The sequence below is a fragment of the Gymnoscopelus microlampas genome, assembly GCF_963454915.1.
Source record: "Gymnoscopelus microlampas genome assembly, chromosome: 21".
NCBI classification, from domain to species: Eukaryota; Metazoa; Chordata; class Actinopteri; order Myctophiformes; family Myctophidae; genus Gymnoscopelus; species Gymnoscopelus microlampas.
The window spans coordinates 39,197,857-39,212,856 of NC_139958.1; the positions used below are offsets into that span (position 1 = coordinate 39,197,857).

A 15,000-nucleotide genomic window follows, 5' to 3' on the forward strand; every position below is an offset into this window, starting at 1 on the left:
GTTTATTTATTATTGGATGTCAATTAACTCACAGTAGTCACGTAGAACCTCATTGAGCTCTTCATTAGATGGTTGTCTTGTTTTGTATGTAATGGTTGCTGTTGGATAGATCACAGTGACTCATGTGTTCAACAACTGTGTGTGCCTCGCGCATTTCATATGTGTTATGAATGTTGTCTCCTGTACCTCTTCCTGTTGGGGTGCATTTACAGGCGCTCTCAACACAAGATGTCCATATTCACGTTGGGTGAGGGTGTAGCCTGTACCATGATAGGAGCCACACTGATAATGGTCTGTTCATTCTGTAAGTACTGTAGACTTAAGTGTGTATAGACCATAGTTAAGAGCCACCATGCAGTTACATGATGCTATGAAGCAATTCCTCTCAGTGATGGGAGGAATATTACAAGTTTATTATTATATTATGTGATAATATTACTTAAATGAGTGGCATAGTAACGTAAAATAATACTTGCAAAACTATTTTTTATGTAACCGGGTGTCGAGCAAGGAATTTAGTATAATTGTGTAATGTCTACGCCACCCTGGTGATGGTTAACCAGGGAAAATGAAATTAGACCTTTAAATCGGGCTCCCCAACAATGCAAGTTCGCCAATGAGGACTGAGACATGAGTTCCCCCCAAACAACTGGAAGTTTAAGCACAGAACATTTCAGTACATTCATTAATTAAAGGGCTACTTAAAATATCTACTGCAGTGTAATACAATACAATAATACAAATCACAATATATACTGAATGTTGTAATCCCAAGTAAAACTACACAATATTACTCACAACAAAGGAACAAACGGGCTACATCCGGGGTCAATGGGCAGGTAGGCAACAGTCGACCATAAACAGGGGAGCTATACGCTAAGTAGGCTAACCTTCGTCCAAATGACTACTAAAGAACACACACACACACACACACACTTAATCACACAGCAAGAAGGACAGAGCGACACCGTGCAAAGTGGTGCTCGCGTTCACACAACACATCAAACCTTAATATGGTCGTGGACTACTGTGATCCTACGTGACTCCTGCAGCTGGTCGGCTATACCCCCGGCTCCCGTTGACTCAAGATTGCAGCGGCGCTCGCCACCATGTTTGCGGGAAAACAACAGAAATATAAATTTGTATAATGGGAAAATCTCAATAAACAATGAAAACAAACAATAAAACTCAGACTAACAAAACAGCAGTGGTGAAAACTAAGGAAGTGGAAACAATAAACATTAGTACAGTATACAAACAGAATAAAACAAATCACCACAACAAATAGTTTATATACCTTGGATGTCAGTGTTCTTTCATATTATCCCTTCGGCACATGGACTCGTCACCTCAGGACTCGAGACACATGACCTCAACCTAGGCAGTAACAAAATGATGATTAAAATACTAAAGAGCATTTTCAGTGCAACCGTCAAAACATAAATGCAGCATGTTACTCCACCCAGGCAGGGAAAATGATAAAACACAACATGACACCTAGGTCGCAAGACCTGCAGCCACCCACCACAAAGCACACAATGTTTGGTAGACTGCAGGGCCTTTAAATACTCTGACTGATTGGCAATAAGGAAGTGCCAGTGCAGCAAGCCTACGGTGGCCCCTGAGGCTCAACTCTGACTGGCTACATTTAGTAGAACAGCACATGACTGGTGCCGCAGGCTGCTCACATTTACTGTGTTCTGTGGTAGGATAATTTCTTCATGCAGTATGATATGACAATGCACACAACATAGAAGCATTTCGCTTCTAAGACTATGGCTTTGTGTGCGTGTGCGTGTGTGTGTGTGTGTGTGTGTGTGTGTGTGTGTGTGTGTGTGTGTGTGTGTGTGTGTGTGTGTGTGTGTGTGTGTGTGTGTGTGTGTGTGTGTGTGCCTGCCTGCCTGCATGCGTGTGTGCGTGTGTGTGTGTATGATCCACATGATCACTGATTTGTTTCATGTTCTCCCCCTGTCTTTCTCCCCCACCAGCCTCCCCGATGCATTCACCAGGATCCATCCTGATCATGATGTGTTTGTCGGCTGGGACAGGCTACCTTAGCATCATCGTTGGTGTGTCGTGCTGTCATTGCTGCAAGGGGAATAATTGGATAGCTGCTGGGACCTTGTTATTTCTTTCCAGTGAGTCATCACATGCACGTATTCACAACAAAATCCTCAGTGAGAGTGTTTAAATTTGCATCCAATAAGGAACCATTAGAGTTAAGGGTTAAGTATACTCTCAGAGTTACAGAATATGTTTTATTTGTATTTTACTGTCTACACAGACAGACAGACAGACAGACAGGCAGGCAGGCAGGCACGCACGCACGCACGCACGCACGCACGCACGCACGCACGCACGCACGCACGCACGCACAAAAATCACAAAACTCCTCCTCTTTTTGGCATCTGCCACTTGAATTAAGGTGACTTGATTTATTAACCTCAAGAATGGCCTGTCGGCTCCCTTCACAGATTCTATAGTAGGCAAACCCACAATGCATTGCCTTGTTTTCAAGAGTGTTACGCGCAAACGTCAGTAGTATTATAAAGTTGTATTAAAATGTGCGAGGCAAAGAACCCCAAAAAAATCCATACAGAATTCCAAGTGTGTTTGTCTTATATGTAACATCAGCACCGCTATTCCAAAGCCCACTCAGGTAATTGTTTTCAGCAATGGGATACTATTTTTTTGGGTGGGTATCTTGTTGAGTTGGTCATTTTAAAAGTTGTTCTCAAGTAAAAAAAAAAGTGTGGCAACCCTGCACTATATGAATGATAATCTTGTAACTACTGATCTCTCAGCTTTCTCAGCTGTCCTTGGTGTGGTGGGCATGAGCATCAATAGCTACTACGTGTACCTCCTAAGCTATCCCGTACTTTGGCCATGCATACTAGGCTGGATGGCTGTGTTCATACTGTTGCTTGCAGGTAAGGATGGAGATAACTCATGGACACGCTGCCTAATCTCAACATGGGAAGACAAAACAACAACATACATGGTCATTCTTAAAGGGGTATGAAACCCCAGGCTGCTTTTGTAGTATGTTTTCCAGTTCATGTTAAAAACATTCAGCAGACATGGCAGACTAGTAAACTACACAGCTGTACCAAACAAATTAATAATGAGTGTGCTAGATTTGTCATGCATGCCAGTGTCCAGAGCCAGTACTGGCATGCTAATGTTCAAGCATGTGTCATGCACCAGAGAATACATGGCAAGGAGTCCACCCACAAGTCAAACATGTTTTACTTATTTTTATTTCACTACATTAAAGAAATAGGGCAATAATCAAAACATAAACTGGTAGTGTGAGCAAGTCAGTAAACCTAAATGGTTAGGCCCCAAACAGGACAGGTGGCAGTCCAAGCACAACCTGCTTCAGGGGAGGAAAAATAGAGAATGAGGGGTTGGAAGGAGAGGTCTTTAAATTCCCAAAACCCTCACCCTGCTGTATCCAGTTTGTCTGACGGCCTGTTGCACTCTGCACTAATCACTAAGGCCATAGGCGATTTTATGGGGGGTGCCTGGGGGGCAATTGCCCCCCATAAAACCAGCGCACCCCGAAAACAACAGGTTGAGAATTGATTGCATGAAACAATCACCTGTGCATCCAGTCTCAATGTTGGTAAACAAATAATTGGTCTAACATATACATGTTGCATATATACAAACATATACTGTATGTTCATATATTTTCTTTGCCCCCCCTGCTGGCAGAGGCAAACATCGTCTATGACTAAGGCTGCCGGCTAGCCAACAGTGAGGCAGCGTGGCAGGGCCGTCACACATGATAGACAGTATTGACACACCTAAAATCAAACACACCCATTATTAATTTGATTAGCTGCAGCTAAGTGTGTACTATAAGGTCAGTGTTATGCAGCCTGCCATGTAGTTTTTAACCTGAAGCGGAAAAAAACACAATCAGCCTAGAGTTTCATTTCCGTTTAAAGTATATCTTCATTAAGTTGCAGATTTGAGTTGTAACTATGTGCTTTAAAAGAGTAAAGCACATGTCAGCATTCTGTGGTTACATTGACGTTAGGACAAAACAAATGAGTTGACACGATGTTATTCTATGAAAGAGTCATCTTAGAATGGTGGGGTATTTGAAGCCAAATGCTGCCTGTTTATGTAGTACAAATCTCTCTTCAGCTATAGAACTTGCCTCAAAGTACAGCAGATTGTTAATCCCAGATGTTCCATACCGTAAATATAACATAATAGAATATTTCTTGTTGTGCCCTTGTGTGCATCTATGACTGAATGACACTGCCTTCTGTCTGTTGCAGATATCCTTTACATTTGTGCCTACAAAAGGAGAAGGACTGACCCACGCTAGAGGGAGACATCCACCCAAGACTTTCTTCTTGGGATTAAAAAAAAGGACATAGGGCTCCACTGAAATGGAAGCCAGGGACTGATCCAGAAAGACTTCTTGGGCTTGCATGAATAGTGAATACATTTTTTAAACATAAAGTAATGTTTACCAACTTTGCTGACTTAATTCAGGCTAATTTGAAAATGATGTGAAACATGTAAATAAAGTTTCTCCTCAAATAGTATTGTGTACGGTGCTGCAATTAGTTTTATTTAATTACCCATGACACCAATAGAGGTCAGCACTGAACGTCAAGAAGAAAAAATAAAATACTGTTACTGTTCTTCAATCAGGATCGAACATGATTTGAAGATATGTGAAATATTTACTCTTTATTTCCTAAACCTATACACATAGATAGTGTGTACATTCTCTAATGTAGGACAGCCGCAGTTGCACTGATAATCTAAAGAGATCGGGGAGATTTTTTTATATTTGGTGAATTATATAGTGGGTAATGGAAATAATTACTAAACTCAGAACAATAAACCCACACTGTAGAAATGTTCCTTCACCAATCACCCATAAAGGCTGTTTGTGTTTTTAATACCTCAGTGCTTGGCCTGAAGTCAATGGCCCTCATTTATCAACGCGGTGTAGGCCAAATAATGGGCGTACGGCGAGATCACTGCAACTTTCGGCCTTTATCAATATATCCTGACGTTGACTTCAGCCTACGGCCCATTCAGATCTCACGTCAGGTCAGAGGCAGTTGTTGACTTTTGGCTGCACCCGTTTGTTCCATTGTAGACCTGCGGAGCAGCATTGTCCCACCGTCTGACAGGCATCTAGACACATATATCCACTCCAAAATGTATATATATCAGACTAATAAATAATCCCTGTGAAAATATAACATTTTATAAACTTATTTAAACAAACTGCTTTAACAGTAATTCAGATAAGAATGCAGATCTGGCTGCATTGGCTAATGAAAATAGCAGATCTACAAGCTCACAATGCGTCGCATCGCCAGTCGTTGTGAGCTTGTAGATCTGCTATTTTCATAAGAGCGCTTATGCAAGAGCATTTTCTGGAGTTTGGACCGACGGGTCCATTAGGTTCCAATTTGTAAACTCTCAGAGTTTAATACGCACTGAGGATTTCACAGTGTTGATTGGGATTAAAAAAAGGAGGGAAATGATTTATTAAAAGGTTGAAAATCACTGGTTCATGGAACAGGACTTGCCCTCATGTTCCACCTGTGGAAACCAGTATTGTCTCCCACATGTTCATGGAACTGCATGTAAATCTACTTGTTGACCCTGCTGGTCCTCTCTCTCCTGATGTTAGACAGGAGGGTGTTGGAGGACAGCGATTCAGGAGTCCCGGGTTGGTTTTGGCTAGACCGCACTCTCACATTTTTTTGCTTATTTGGTTTGTTAGCAAGATAACTGAAGAGATCAGTTTTGGGCCAAAACGGTCAAAGGGCAAGGTCACAATTAAACTATGGTCTGACTGCAAAATGGGTCTAGAACGGAAGGCCAGACTTTCAATCAGAACTGGTTGGAATAATCAATGTGTTGCCTGGAAGAGATTAAAAGTAAAGTTTGATTTAATAAATAGATGTGTAAGAAATGATTTGTGGGCAGGGTTTACCCCCTAGGTTTAATTTAAGAGATATGACATATGACTTTTGCACATGAGGAATGGATTAAGATTCCACATGCCAGAAGCACGTGTCTAACTATGCATCACACAACAAAAGGGTGCTCTAGTAAGTAATAAAGACGCTTGTCATGGACAGTTTGAATAATTCAGAAAAGAATATTTTGAATTTGGGGAAACCACTCATAATAAGTTCTGTTGAGCTAATTAAATTGTTCTTGATTGATTTGTTATAGTTAACAGTAAAGCAGATCTGCAGGTGTGTTTGAATAACTATATGCCGGAGCTCATGAACCTGATTAAAGCGCAATAAATACTCCTTCCGAAGGAAGGCAGTGAAGTCATTTTAAGGTAAACATTAAAGCCTGAACCGTGTCAGCCCTTTTGTTTTGATGTGTACTGATTTTTTTTGTCGTAGACCACCGATTACCAATGTTCTGACCGATATTTGTGCAACAAAAAGTACAACATTATCTATTCGATTTGAAAAAAACTAAATTGAGATTGAAGTTTATTTGAGGGAGCGATAGCTGATTGGTTAGGGTGCATACCACAGAGGTTCTGATGCCTGACAGCCAGTCACCGGTTTAAGTCTCTCTTCACTGTGACTATCAATAAAGGCAGAAAAAGTTAAATTTCTATAAAGGCAGAGAAGCATTTCAATTAGAGAACATTTTACATTTAAGTTTATTTAAAATAAATACTTGAAACTGGTTAGACATTTGCATGCACTGCATAATTGCCATTATAAAAAAAGTCATACCACTATTTATATTTAAAATTCTTATTCATCACAAATATGCCATGAAATATCCTTGATGCTTAATGCAGTCCCAATAAGTCTTTCTGAATCAGTCCCTGCGGCTTCCATTTCAGTGGAGCACTGTCCTCTTTATCCTAAAAGAAGAAAGTCTTGGGTGGTTGTCTCCCTCTAGCGTTTGTCAGTCCTTTTCTTTATTATGTAGCCACTGATGTAGAGGCTAGCTGCAACAGACAAAAGGCAGTGTTGTTCAGTCATGGATGCACACAGGGACACAACAAGGGATATTATATAATGTTATATTTTCAGTATAGAACATGTGGCTTTAACATGCTAGCTTTGAGGCTCTAAAGCTGAAGAGAGATTTCTACTGCATGAACAGGCAGCATTTTGCTTCAAATAGCCCCCCATTCTAAAAGGACTCCTCCATAAAATAATATTGTGTCGATTAATATAATTAATTTCATTATCATTACAATATGCTGATATGTGCTTTACTGTCATAAAGTACAAAGTTAAAATCAAATCAGCAACTCAATGTAGATACACTTTAAAAACAACCATGTATGTCTGCCCTGGTTCAGATTAAGACCTTAGGAGATCAGAGTGTCCATGAGTTTTCTCCATCCTTACCTGAAAGCAAGGTTAAGAGCACAGCCCCCCAGCCTAGTCCGCAAACTAAAGTGAAGTAATGGCTGACATCATAGAGGGTATACATGCTCATGGCCACCGCACCGAAGGCAGCTGAGAAAGGTGAGACATTGGGAGTTACAAGATTATTAGATTATCTCTCTCTGTGTGTGTGTGTGTGTGTGTGTGTGTGTGTGTGTGTGTGTGTGTGTGTGTGTGTGTGTGTGTGTGTGTGTGTGTGTGTGTGTGTGTGTGTGTGTGTGTGTGTGTGTGTGTGTGTGTGTGTGTGTGTGTGTGTGTGTGTGTGTGTGTCAGAGAGTATAGCATTGGACCCTTCATTTTGAGAATCGAACGGTTCCTTTTTGGACCATCAAGGGTCCAATTGAACACTCACAGAGGATTTTGCTGTGAAAACGTGTGTGAACACTCACTGGAAGCAATTAACAAAATCCCTGCAACCAAAAAATGTGCCCCCTTGCAGGAATGACAGCATGCCATTCCAACGATGATGCCAAGGAAGCTTATCCCAGTCGACATAACGATGAAGATGGCATCATTGTCTGGATTTGCTGTTGGGGGAGACAGACAGGGGAGAACATGGAACAAATTATCAGTGATCATGTGACTTGAGACATTTCATTACTTACTTACTTACTTACTTGTTTGTTAAAGAAAGTATTGAGCTCAGAGAGTTTATTGTCACTTTGTACTATGTACATGTAGTACACTCACTGTGAAATCCTTAGAATAGGCGGACTCCATACAAATAGAAAAAGATAGACTAAATAAGTGAGTATAAAATAACACATACAAGGCCAAAATCAATAGTCTTGCAAGACAGAAGTATTAAGCAACAATGTGAAAATACAGTGCTTATATAAGAGAATAATATTGCACAAGTATTGCTGTTATTGCATTCTGCGCGTGCGTGCGTGCATGTTTGTGGGTGTAATTCACTGCATGAAAAGTGACGATTACGGTAGTTTATTCAGCATGTATATCCCAGTGTATGTCCTCTCTAGTGGCCATGGAAAGAATTACCCCCTGACCACAGCATGACCGTAATTATCTCGCCAGGCCGGAGTGGCGGGGAGGTGCTGGAGATGATGTGTTCGCCCCTGTCCGTGTGCGTGTGTAAGACTGTCAACAACTAATGTTGGACCTTTTAAAGACGGTGGTCCTGCCATTCATTATCTGGCAAGTTGCACTGCAGCAGGTGTTACGCTGGTCCTTCTTTGGATGATAAAGAGCCAGGTTCTGCCACTTAAATTCCACTTAAACACACTGCCTTCATTATGGCCTCAGCATCTTCTCCTCAGCTGCATGATGGTGCACGTTATGCAGTTCAGTCATGGACTGAAAGACAGGCTCCAGGTAGTGTTTTGATGTTGATGACCAACAGAAGTGGGAGGGCACCCTAGGGAGATCCTGTAGAATATTCCTCACAAACTCAAGAGCCTCACCTCTGTCCTGTGATGCTGCATTCGTCTGTGTCTTGCCCCCACTTAAAGGCAGACCATTCCCTTTATCCAAGTGTGGCCAAAAACAAACTCCTTCACACCCTCCTTCTCTGTCCACTAACATTTAAACCGAAAACACGAGTAGATGATCTTCGTGAAGTTTCAGAGCCCCTTCTCCTCTGTACTGGTGTGACATCTAGCATACCATGCCGTACGTTGTTTCTCTTCCCGGTCCATGTTCTCCCAAAAGCATTTAAAAATCCTTTCCCTGTCATCATCTCCAATTTCACTGCAGTGATGCATGGAGGACTTGACAAATGCAGGTTGGACTGGCATCTTGGCCCCATCACCCGAGGCTTGTTGTTAAGCTTTTCTCCCTTGCTCCTGCCAATGTAGGACCATTCTTCTCTTATTCTGCTCTTTATCCATTCCTCCAGTTGTCTCATCCTCAGTCCCATCATGGGAATCTAAAAGAAACAACAACAAAAAAGGAAACATTTGCATGGGTGTGTGTACACACACTCACACACGTATTATACATTGTGATTTCAATTTCTCAAGTCATCAATCATTATGTTCTGAGTGGATGTCCTCATGTCAATCGCACAAAATAAACACTCCCGGAGTATGACTTCTATTCAAAAACAATGTGAGTTTACCTCAGACGAAGTCAGACGAAATCAGCTCCTTAATGTTTGTTTATCTTCCGTGCGCCACACAGAGAGGGGGTGTAGGAATGAGGTTTTGGCAGCAGTTTGAGGATCGAATGAAGTGACGAGGTGTCGTCACAAACGCTTTTGTAAAACCCACAGACAGACGTAAAAGGGTGTTCAATAGCATTGGTTTAGAAAAAAAGAAAGATTCAAGGTTTCAGCTCAATTCTGCAAATTACGTAATGCATTCCTCCCATCACTGAGTATCCTGAGAGGCACTAGCATCATCATGTATCATCATGTAACATGTAACTAATGGTGGGTCTAAACTATGTTGTGTACATGCGTGTGCGGTACTTACGGATTCGACTGAAAGCCACGGGGAGAATCAGGATGGCTCCTGTGATGGCACAGAGTAGACCACCCAACATGAGTTTGTACATCTTGGGTTGAGAGAGCACCTGTCACTGCATCCCCACAAGAAGAGGTACAGGAGATAATATTCATATTACAAATATGAGATGAAGTACACACAGTTGTTGAACACATGCAGTGATCTTGTGATCTATCCAACAGCAACCATTACTTACAAAACAAGACAACCATGTAATGAGGAGCTTAATGTGGCTCTACATGTATGTGCAGTCAATGTCATACACTAGTAAACACGAAACGACTACTTTTCAAGTGTATTTGTATAGTGTTTATACAGTACATAGTATGTCTACTAATCTTGCCTTGACATGTTTTGACAGAACACCAAGGTGTCATGATACCAAAGATCTACAACTAAACACTGACATATTGATTGTATTGTCAACGTTCATAATTGATCTTAACATAAATCTCTGTAAAGATGTTTTTGAACCAAACATACAGAGCCAGCTAATAAGACAACATTAAATATCAAACACATATTAAAAATGGCACCAGAAGCATAACCCAGTATTGAACATTCAGCAAAAATACATTCAAGTTAGACAGTTATTACAGCAGGCTGGCTGCCGTAATACATTTGAACCAAGCAACCAATATAGATAAGGGTAAGTAACTCTATACAATTACACATTATTACAACTGTACCGTTACAACACAGGAGCCTGGGCCTTGACTGGTTTCTTCTGCACCCTCTTCATCAGGCCCTATTTCTAATGTTCAAGGAAGAGATGGATACAAGGGAAAACACAGGGAAAGGGGGGGGGGGGGGGGAGAGAGAGAGAGAGAGAGAGAGAGAGAGAGAGAGAGAGAGAGAGAGAGAGAGAGAGAGAGAGAGAGAGAGAGAGAGAGAGATCCCTTGTCAGACAAAGCTTCAGTTGTTACAAAAAACAAAAGAGGCTGTCAGGCAGGGACAGACATGACATTATCACTAGAATACACTCTGACGCTGGCTATGTTGTTTACTGTATTTGATTTTATATGTTTTATTTTATAAGTTGTACAGCCATAGACTGGTTTATTTATTTTATCATTTAGGGTTAGATAAGGTTTAGTGAATTTGTGTTACATTATTTAATGTCAGTTTACTAGTGCATGTTACAAAACACAGGCTTTATAGTACTTAAAGTTGGATTGTTTGTTATTTTATTTTCATTTTACTGTGGCTATTCTGAATACAATTTATTGCAGGACGCATTTCTTAGTCACACTAAACCCTTATAGAATTCTAAGGAATCTGTGCGACGTTGACTCAACTCAACTGTCCCCCCCCCCCCCCAAACACACACACACACACACACGCACGCACGCACACACACACGACCAACTATATTGCCAACTACTGTATATTGTATATACAGTGAGTAACTGACATGTCCTTGTGTATGTACAGCGAAAAGTCATGCTTGTCATACTGCAAGACTTTCTTTCTTTCTTTCTTTCGAAGCACATTACTTTTCAAAATAGAATTTCAAATATTGTACTTTTGATTCCACTACTGTACATCTCTAGGAAGGGACTCCTGGGAACCATACTTAAAATAATATATTGTGAATTAACCACAATCTACAACACACTTATTTCTTTATAAATATATATGTCATTTTTGTTATGCTGGTGGCATTGAGTATTCAGTGAATACAAAATAATAACATCACAGTAACAGCCTATTTTTAGAGAAACTTTATTGAAAACTGTGCAATATTAACATCATATATTAATTAATATCATATGTTTTAATTATACAGTGAACATTAAAGCCCATAAGCCTGACCATGTCAGTTTTTCGGGTCTATAAAAAGCAAGTCTCTTGCACATCTACAAAGGTGACAGGTGCGTATAGGAGAAGACCAAACGAGGGCCCAATGCACTGAAAAAGAAAGCCTTTTGGGTCTGACATTGATCCTGATTTTGAAGAGTCCTAGACCACCAATTGCCGATGTTTTGACCGATATTTGATACAAAACATATTCTATAAAACAACTATAAATTGATTGATTGATTGATTGATTGATTGATTGAAGCTTCATTTGTGGGGGGGCCCACTAAGTGGTTAGGACACCTAACACATTCTGAATCAGCGAGTCCCCAGTTTGCTGCTTGTCACTCCGTCTCTCCATGTAACTATCAATAAAGGCAGAAATAGTTCTATCTACAAAGACAGAGAAGCATTTTAATTTGAAAACATATAACTTATGAGTTTCAGTTCCTGGTGGCAAAACAAAACACAAAACATTTAAAACCGGTTAAAAATGTATTGACATGTTGGCTGTGTACTGGCTGTGCTACTATTAAAAAAGTCATACCACTATGTATGATAAAAAAATCTTATTCATCACAAATATGCCTTAATCTTGAGACTTGCAGTCCAAGACATCTAAAAGCCCAAGAAGTCTTTCTGGATCCGTCCCTGGCTTCCATGTCAGTGGAGCGCTGTCCTCTTTAACTTAAGAGAAGAAATTCTTGGGTTGTTATCTCCCTCTAGCGTGGGCCTGTCTTTCTCTTTGTGAAGGCACAGATGTAAAGGATAGCTGCAACAGACAGAACAGTGTCGTTCAGTCATGGAGTACCCAAAAAGGAGTATTCTATAATGTTATATTTACAGTAGTATACTGTAGAGGGGTCTTCAACGTTTTCAGCCCAAGGACCCCCTAGCTGAGAGAGAGATGAAGCAGGGACCCCATCTATATTGTATAAAATTGTGTTTCAGATTCAACTTTCTTTGCGTACACGGTCTGCTCTTTTTTCCCTCTACACCTTTACCTCTTTGCCAAAAATAGCCGATCTACAAGCTCACAACGCCTCGCAGCTTGTAGATCGGCTATTTTTGGCTAAAGTACTCCTCAGAATAGGGATTCTTTAGGGTTCAAGTGGTTAATGTAAAAAGAAAAACACCACAAAAAAAATGACAAATATTTGGGCCCCCTATAGTAGCTCTGAGGACCCCCTAGGGGTCCCGGACCCCCTGTTGAAGACCCCTGCTGTAGAACATGTGGCTTTCACAGTCTATAGCTTTGAGGAAAGCTGAAGCTGAAGAAGTTCTATAACTGCACGAACAGGCAGCAAATAGCCTACCATTCTAAAAATACTCTTTCATAGAATGATGTTGCGTCAACTAATATATTTTTTCTTGATTTATAATCACAATATGCTGATCGGTGCTTTACTCTCATAAAGTATAGAGTCAAACTTAAATCAGCAACATAATGTAGATACATTTTAAGAACAACCATGTATACCTGCCCAGGTTCAGATTATCATGTTATGTGTCCATGGGTTTTCTCCATCCTTACCTGCAAGCCAGGTTGTGAGCACAGCAAACCAGCCTAGTCCGCAAACTACAGGGAAGTAATTTCCGACGTCATAGATGGAGTAAATGATCATGGCCACCGCACCAAAGACAGCTGAGAAAGGTGAGAGATCGGGAGTTACAAAATGAGTATTCATAGTGTGCATTCATGCGTGCGCGTGTGTGTGCGAGTGTCCATGCGTGTGTCCATGCATGCATACGTGCGTGTGTTCACGAGAGCGTGCATGTGTGTGTGTGCGTGCGTGTGTGTGTGTGTAACTCAGAGTATAGAATTGGAACGGCACCTTTTTGGACACTCTCACTGAGGATGTTGCTGTAAATATGTGTGTGTGTGAAGACTCACTGGAAACAATGAACAAAATCCCTGCAGCCAACAAATTGATCCCCTTGCAGGAACGGCAGCACGACACACCGACGATGATGGCAAACAAGTTTATCCCAGTCGATAATGGGATAATGAAGGTGGCATCGTGCTCTGTCGTTGCTGGTGGAGGAGACAGACGGGGGAAAACATTGGAACAAATCATCAGTGATCATGTGTGTGTACAAATGTGGATTTGGTTCCATATACACTCCCAGAGTTACGATTAGATAACTTAATGTAACACCCGGGTATCGAACCCTGGTCGCTACACTCACCCCCCTTTGCCCCCCGTAGGCATTAAGCAGTTCATGACACTGCTTACGGCCTACTATAACAAGCAGGACATTACAATACAAGAACGTCTGCAAAGAGGAACTCAATAACTGTGAGATTATTAATTAATACTTAAATGTTTTGTCACATTGATCTTCCACAGATTTTCGAAATATAAATCATTGTTTTCACAATGATAGCAAAATGGCAACGTTTTGATAAATAGGTATACTGCATCATTTTAACTGACTTAAAAACATTATGAACAAAATTGATGGCAAAATTGATTTGTTAATGGAGTTATGAGGTTTTGACGACAGTTCAAGGTTTTGTCACAAGTGCTTTTCCCATCACTGCTTATCCTGATAGGAACTAGCAACATGTAACTTAATGGTGGGTCTAAACTATGTTGTGTACAGTACTTACGTATTTGACTGAAAGCCACAGGGAGAATCAGGATTGCTCCGGCAATGGCACAGAGTAGACCACCCACCATGAATTTGTACATCTTGGGTTGAGAGCACCTGTCACTGCTCCTCGACAGGAAGAGCCACTGTACAGAAGATATAATAGGGTGGATTAACAAATATGAAATGCATGAATTTACACACAGTTTTTGAACACATGAAGTCATTGTGATCTATCCAACAGCAACCAATACATACAAAACAAGACTCTCATGAAAAGCTCAATGTGGCTCCACATGACTAATGTATATGCAGTCAATGTCATACACTAGTAAATTAATCTACTACTAAGTATACTTGTATAGTGTTTATAATATACGGAATATGTATGTTTGCAGCTCTTGCCTCAGAACACAAAGGCACCAAACAATTGTACTACAACTGAACACTGACATATTGATTTTATTGTCAACTTACGTAATTGATCTTCAAATAAATCTCTGTAGAGATGTTTTTGAAACCAACATACAGTACAGAGCCAGCCAATAAGACATTAAATATCGAACACATAAAAAATGGCATCACCCAGTATGAACATTCTGCAGAAAACATTCAAGTTAAAGAGACATAAAGAGGCATGGCCTCTGAAATACATATGAGCGAAGCAACCAATGGGGAAGGGTCAGCAACTCATTGTATCCATTTACACATTATTA

The 15,000-nt window shown here is 40.7% G+C and overlaps 3 protein-coding genes across 3 annotated transcripts in view; 1 reads left to right on the top strand and 2 right to left on the bottom strand.

Moving 5' to 3' along the window:
- Positions 1-251: 251 nt before the first annotated feature.
- LOC311037173 (uncharacterized protein) lies at positions 252-4,377 on the top strand. The gene is made up of 4 exons (XM_084046287.1): positions 252-304; positions 1,989-2,138; positions 2,805-2,930; positions 4,296-4,377. The coding sequence occupies exons 1-4, from the start codon at positions 268-270 to the stop codon at positions 4,343-4,345; spliced, it is 363 nt and encodes a 120-aa protein (XP_083902413.1). The 5' UTR covers positions 252-267; the 3' UTR covers positions 4,346-4,377.
- Positions 4,378-6,800: 2,423 nt separating this feature from the next.
- Positions 6,801-10,639, bottom strand: LOC311037746 (uncharacterized protein). The gene is made up of 5 exons (XM_084047023.1): positions 10,579-10,639; positions 9,857-9,962; positions 7,814-7,951; positions 7,386-7,496; positions 6,801-6,976 (listed from the first exon to the last, which is right to left on the bottom strand). The coding sequence occupies exons 2-5, from the start codon at positions 9,936-9,938 to the stop codon at positions 6,924-6,926; spliced, it is 384 nt and encodes a 127-aa protein (XP_083903149.1). The 5' UTR covers positions 9,939-9,962; positions 10,579-10,639; the 3' UTR covers positions 6,801-6,923.
- A 1,062-nt stretch (positions 10,640-11,701) lies between these two features.
- The window catches only part of LOC311037966 (uncharacterized protein), a gene marked incomplete at its 5' end in the record, with an annotated part of 3,641 nt that continues 342 nt past the window's right edge, over positions 11,702-15,000 (bottom strand). Inside the window, 4 exons of the mRNA XM_084047261.1 lie at positions 11,702-12,461; positions 13,224-13,334; positions 13,584-13,724; positions 14,304-14,430. Of these exons, the coding sequence (XP_083903387.1) occupies positions 12,412-12,461; positions 13,224-13,334; positions 13,584-13,724; positions 14,304-14,430 (429 nt within the window). The 3' untranslated portion in view covers positions 11,702-12,411. The remainder of the gene's footprint in view (positions 12,462-13,223; positions 13,335-13,583; positions 13,725-14,303; positions 14,431-15,000) is intronic.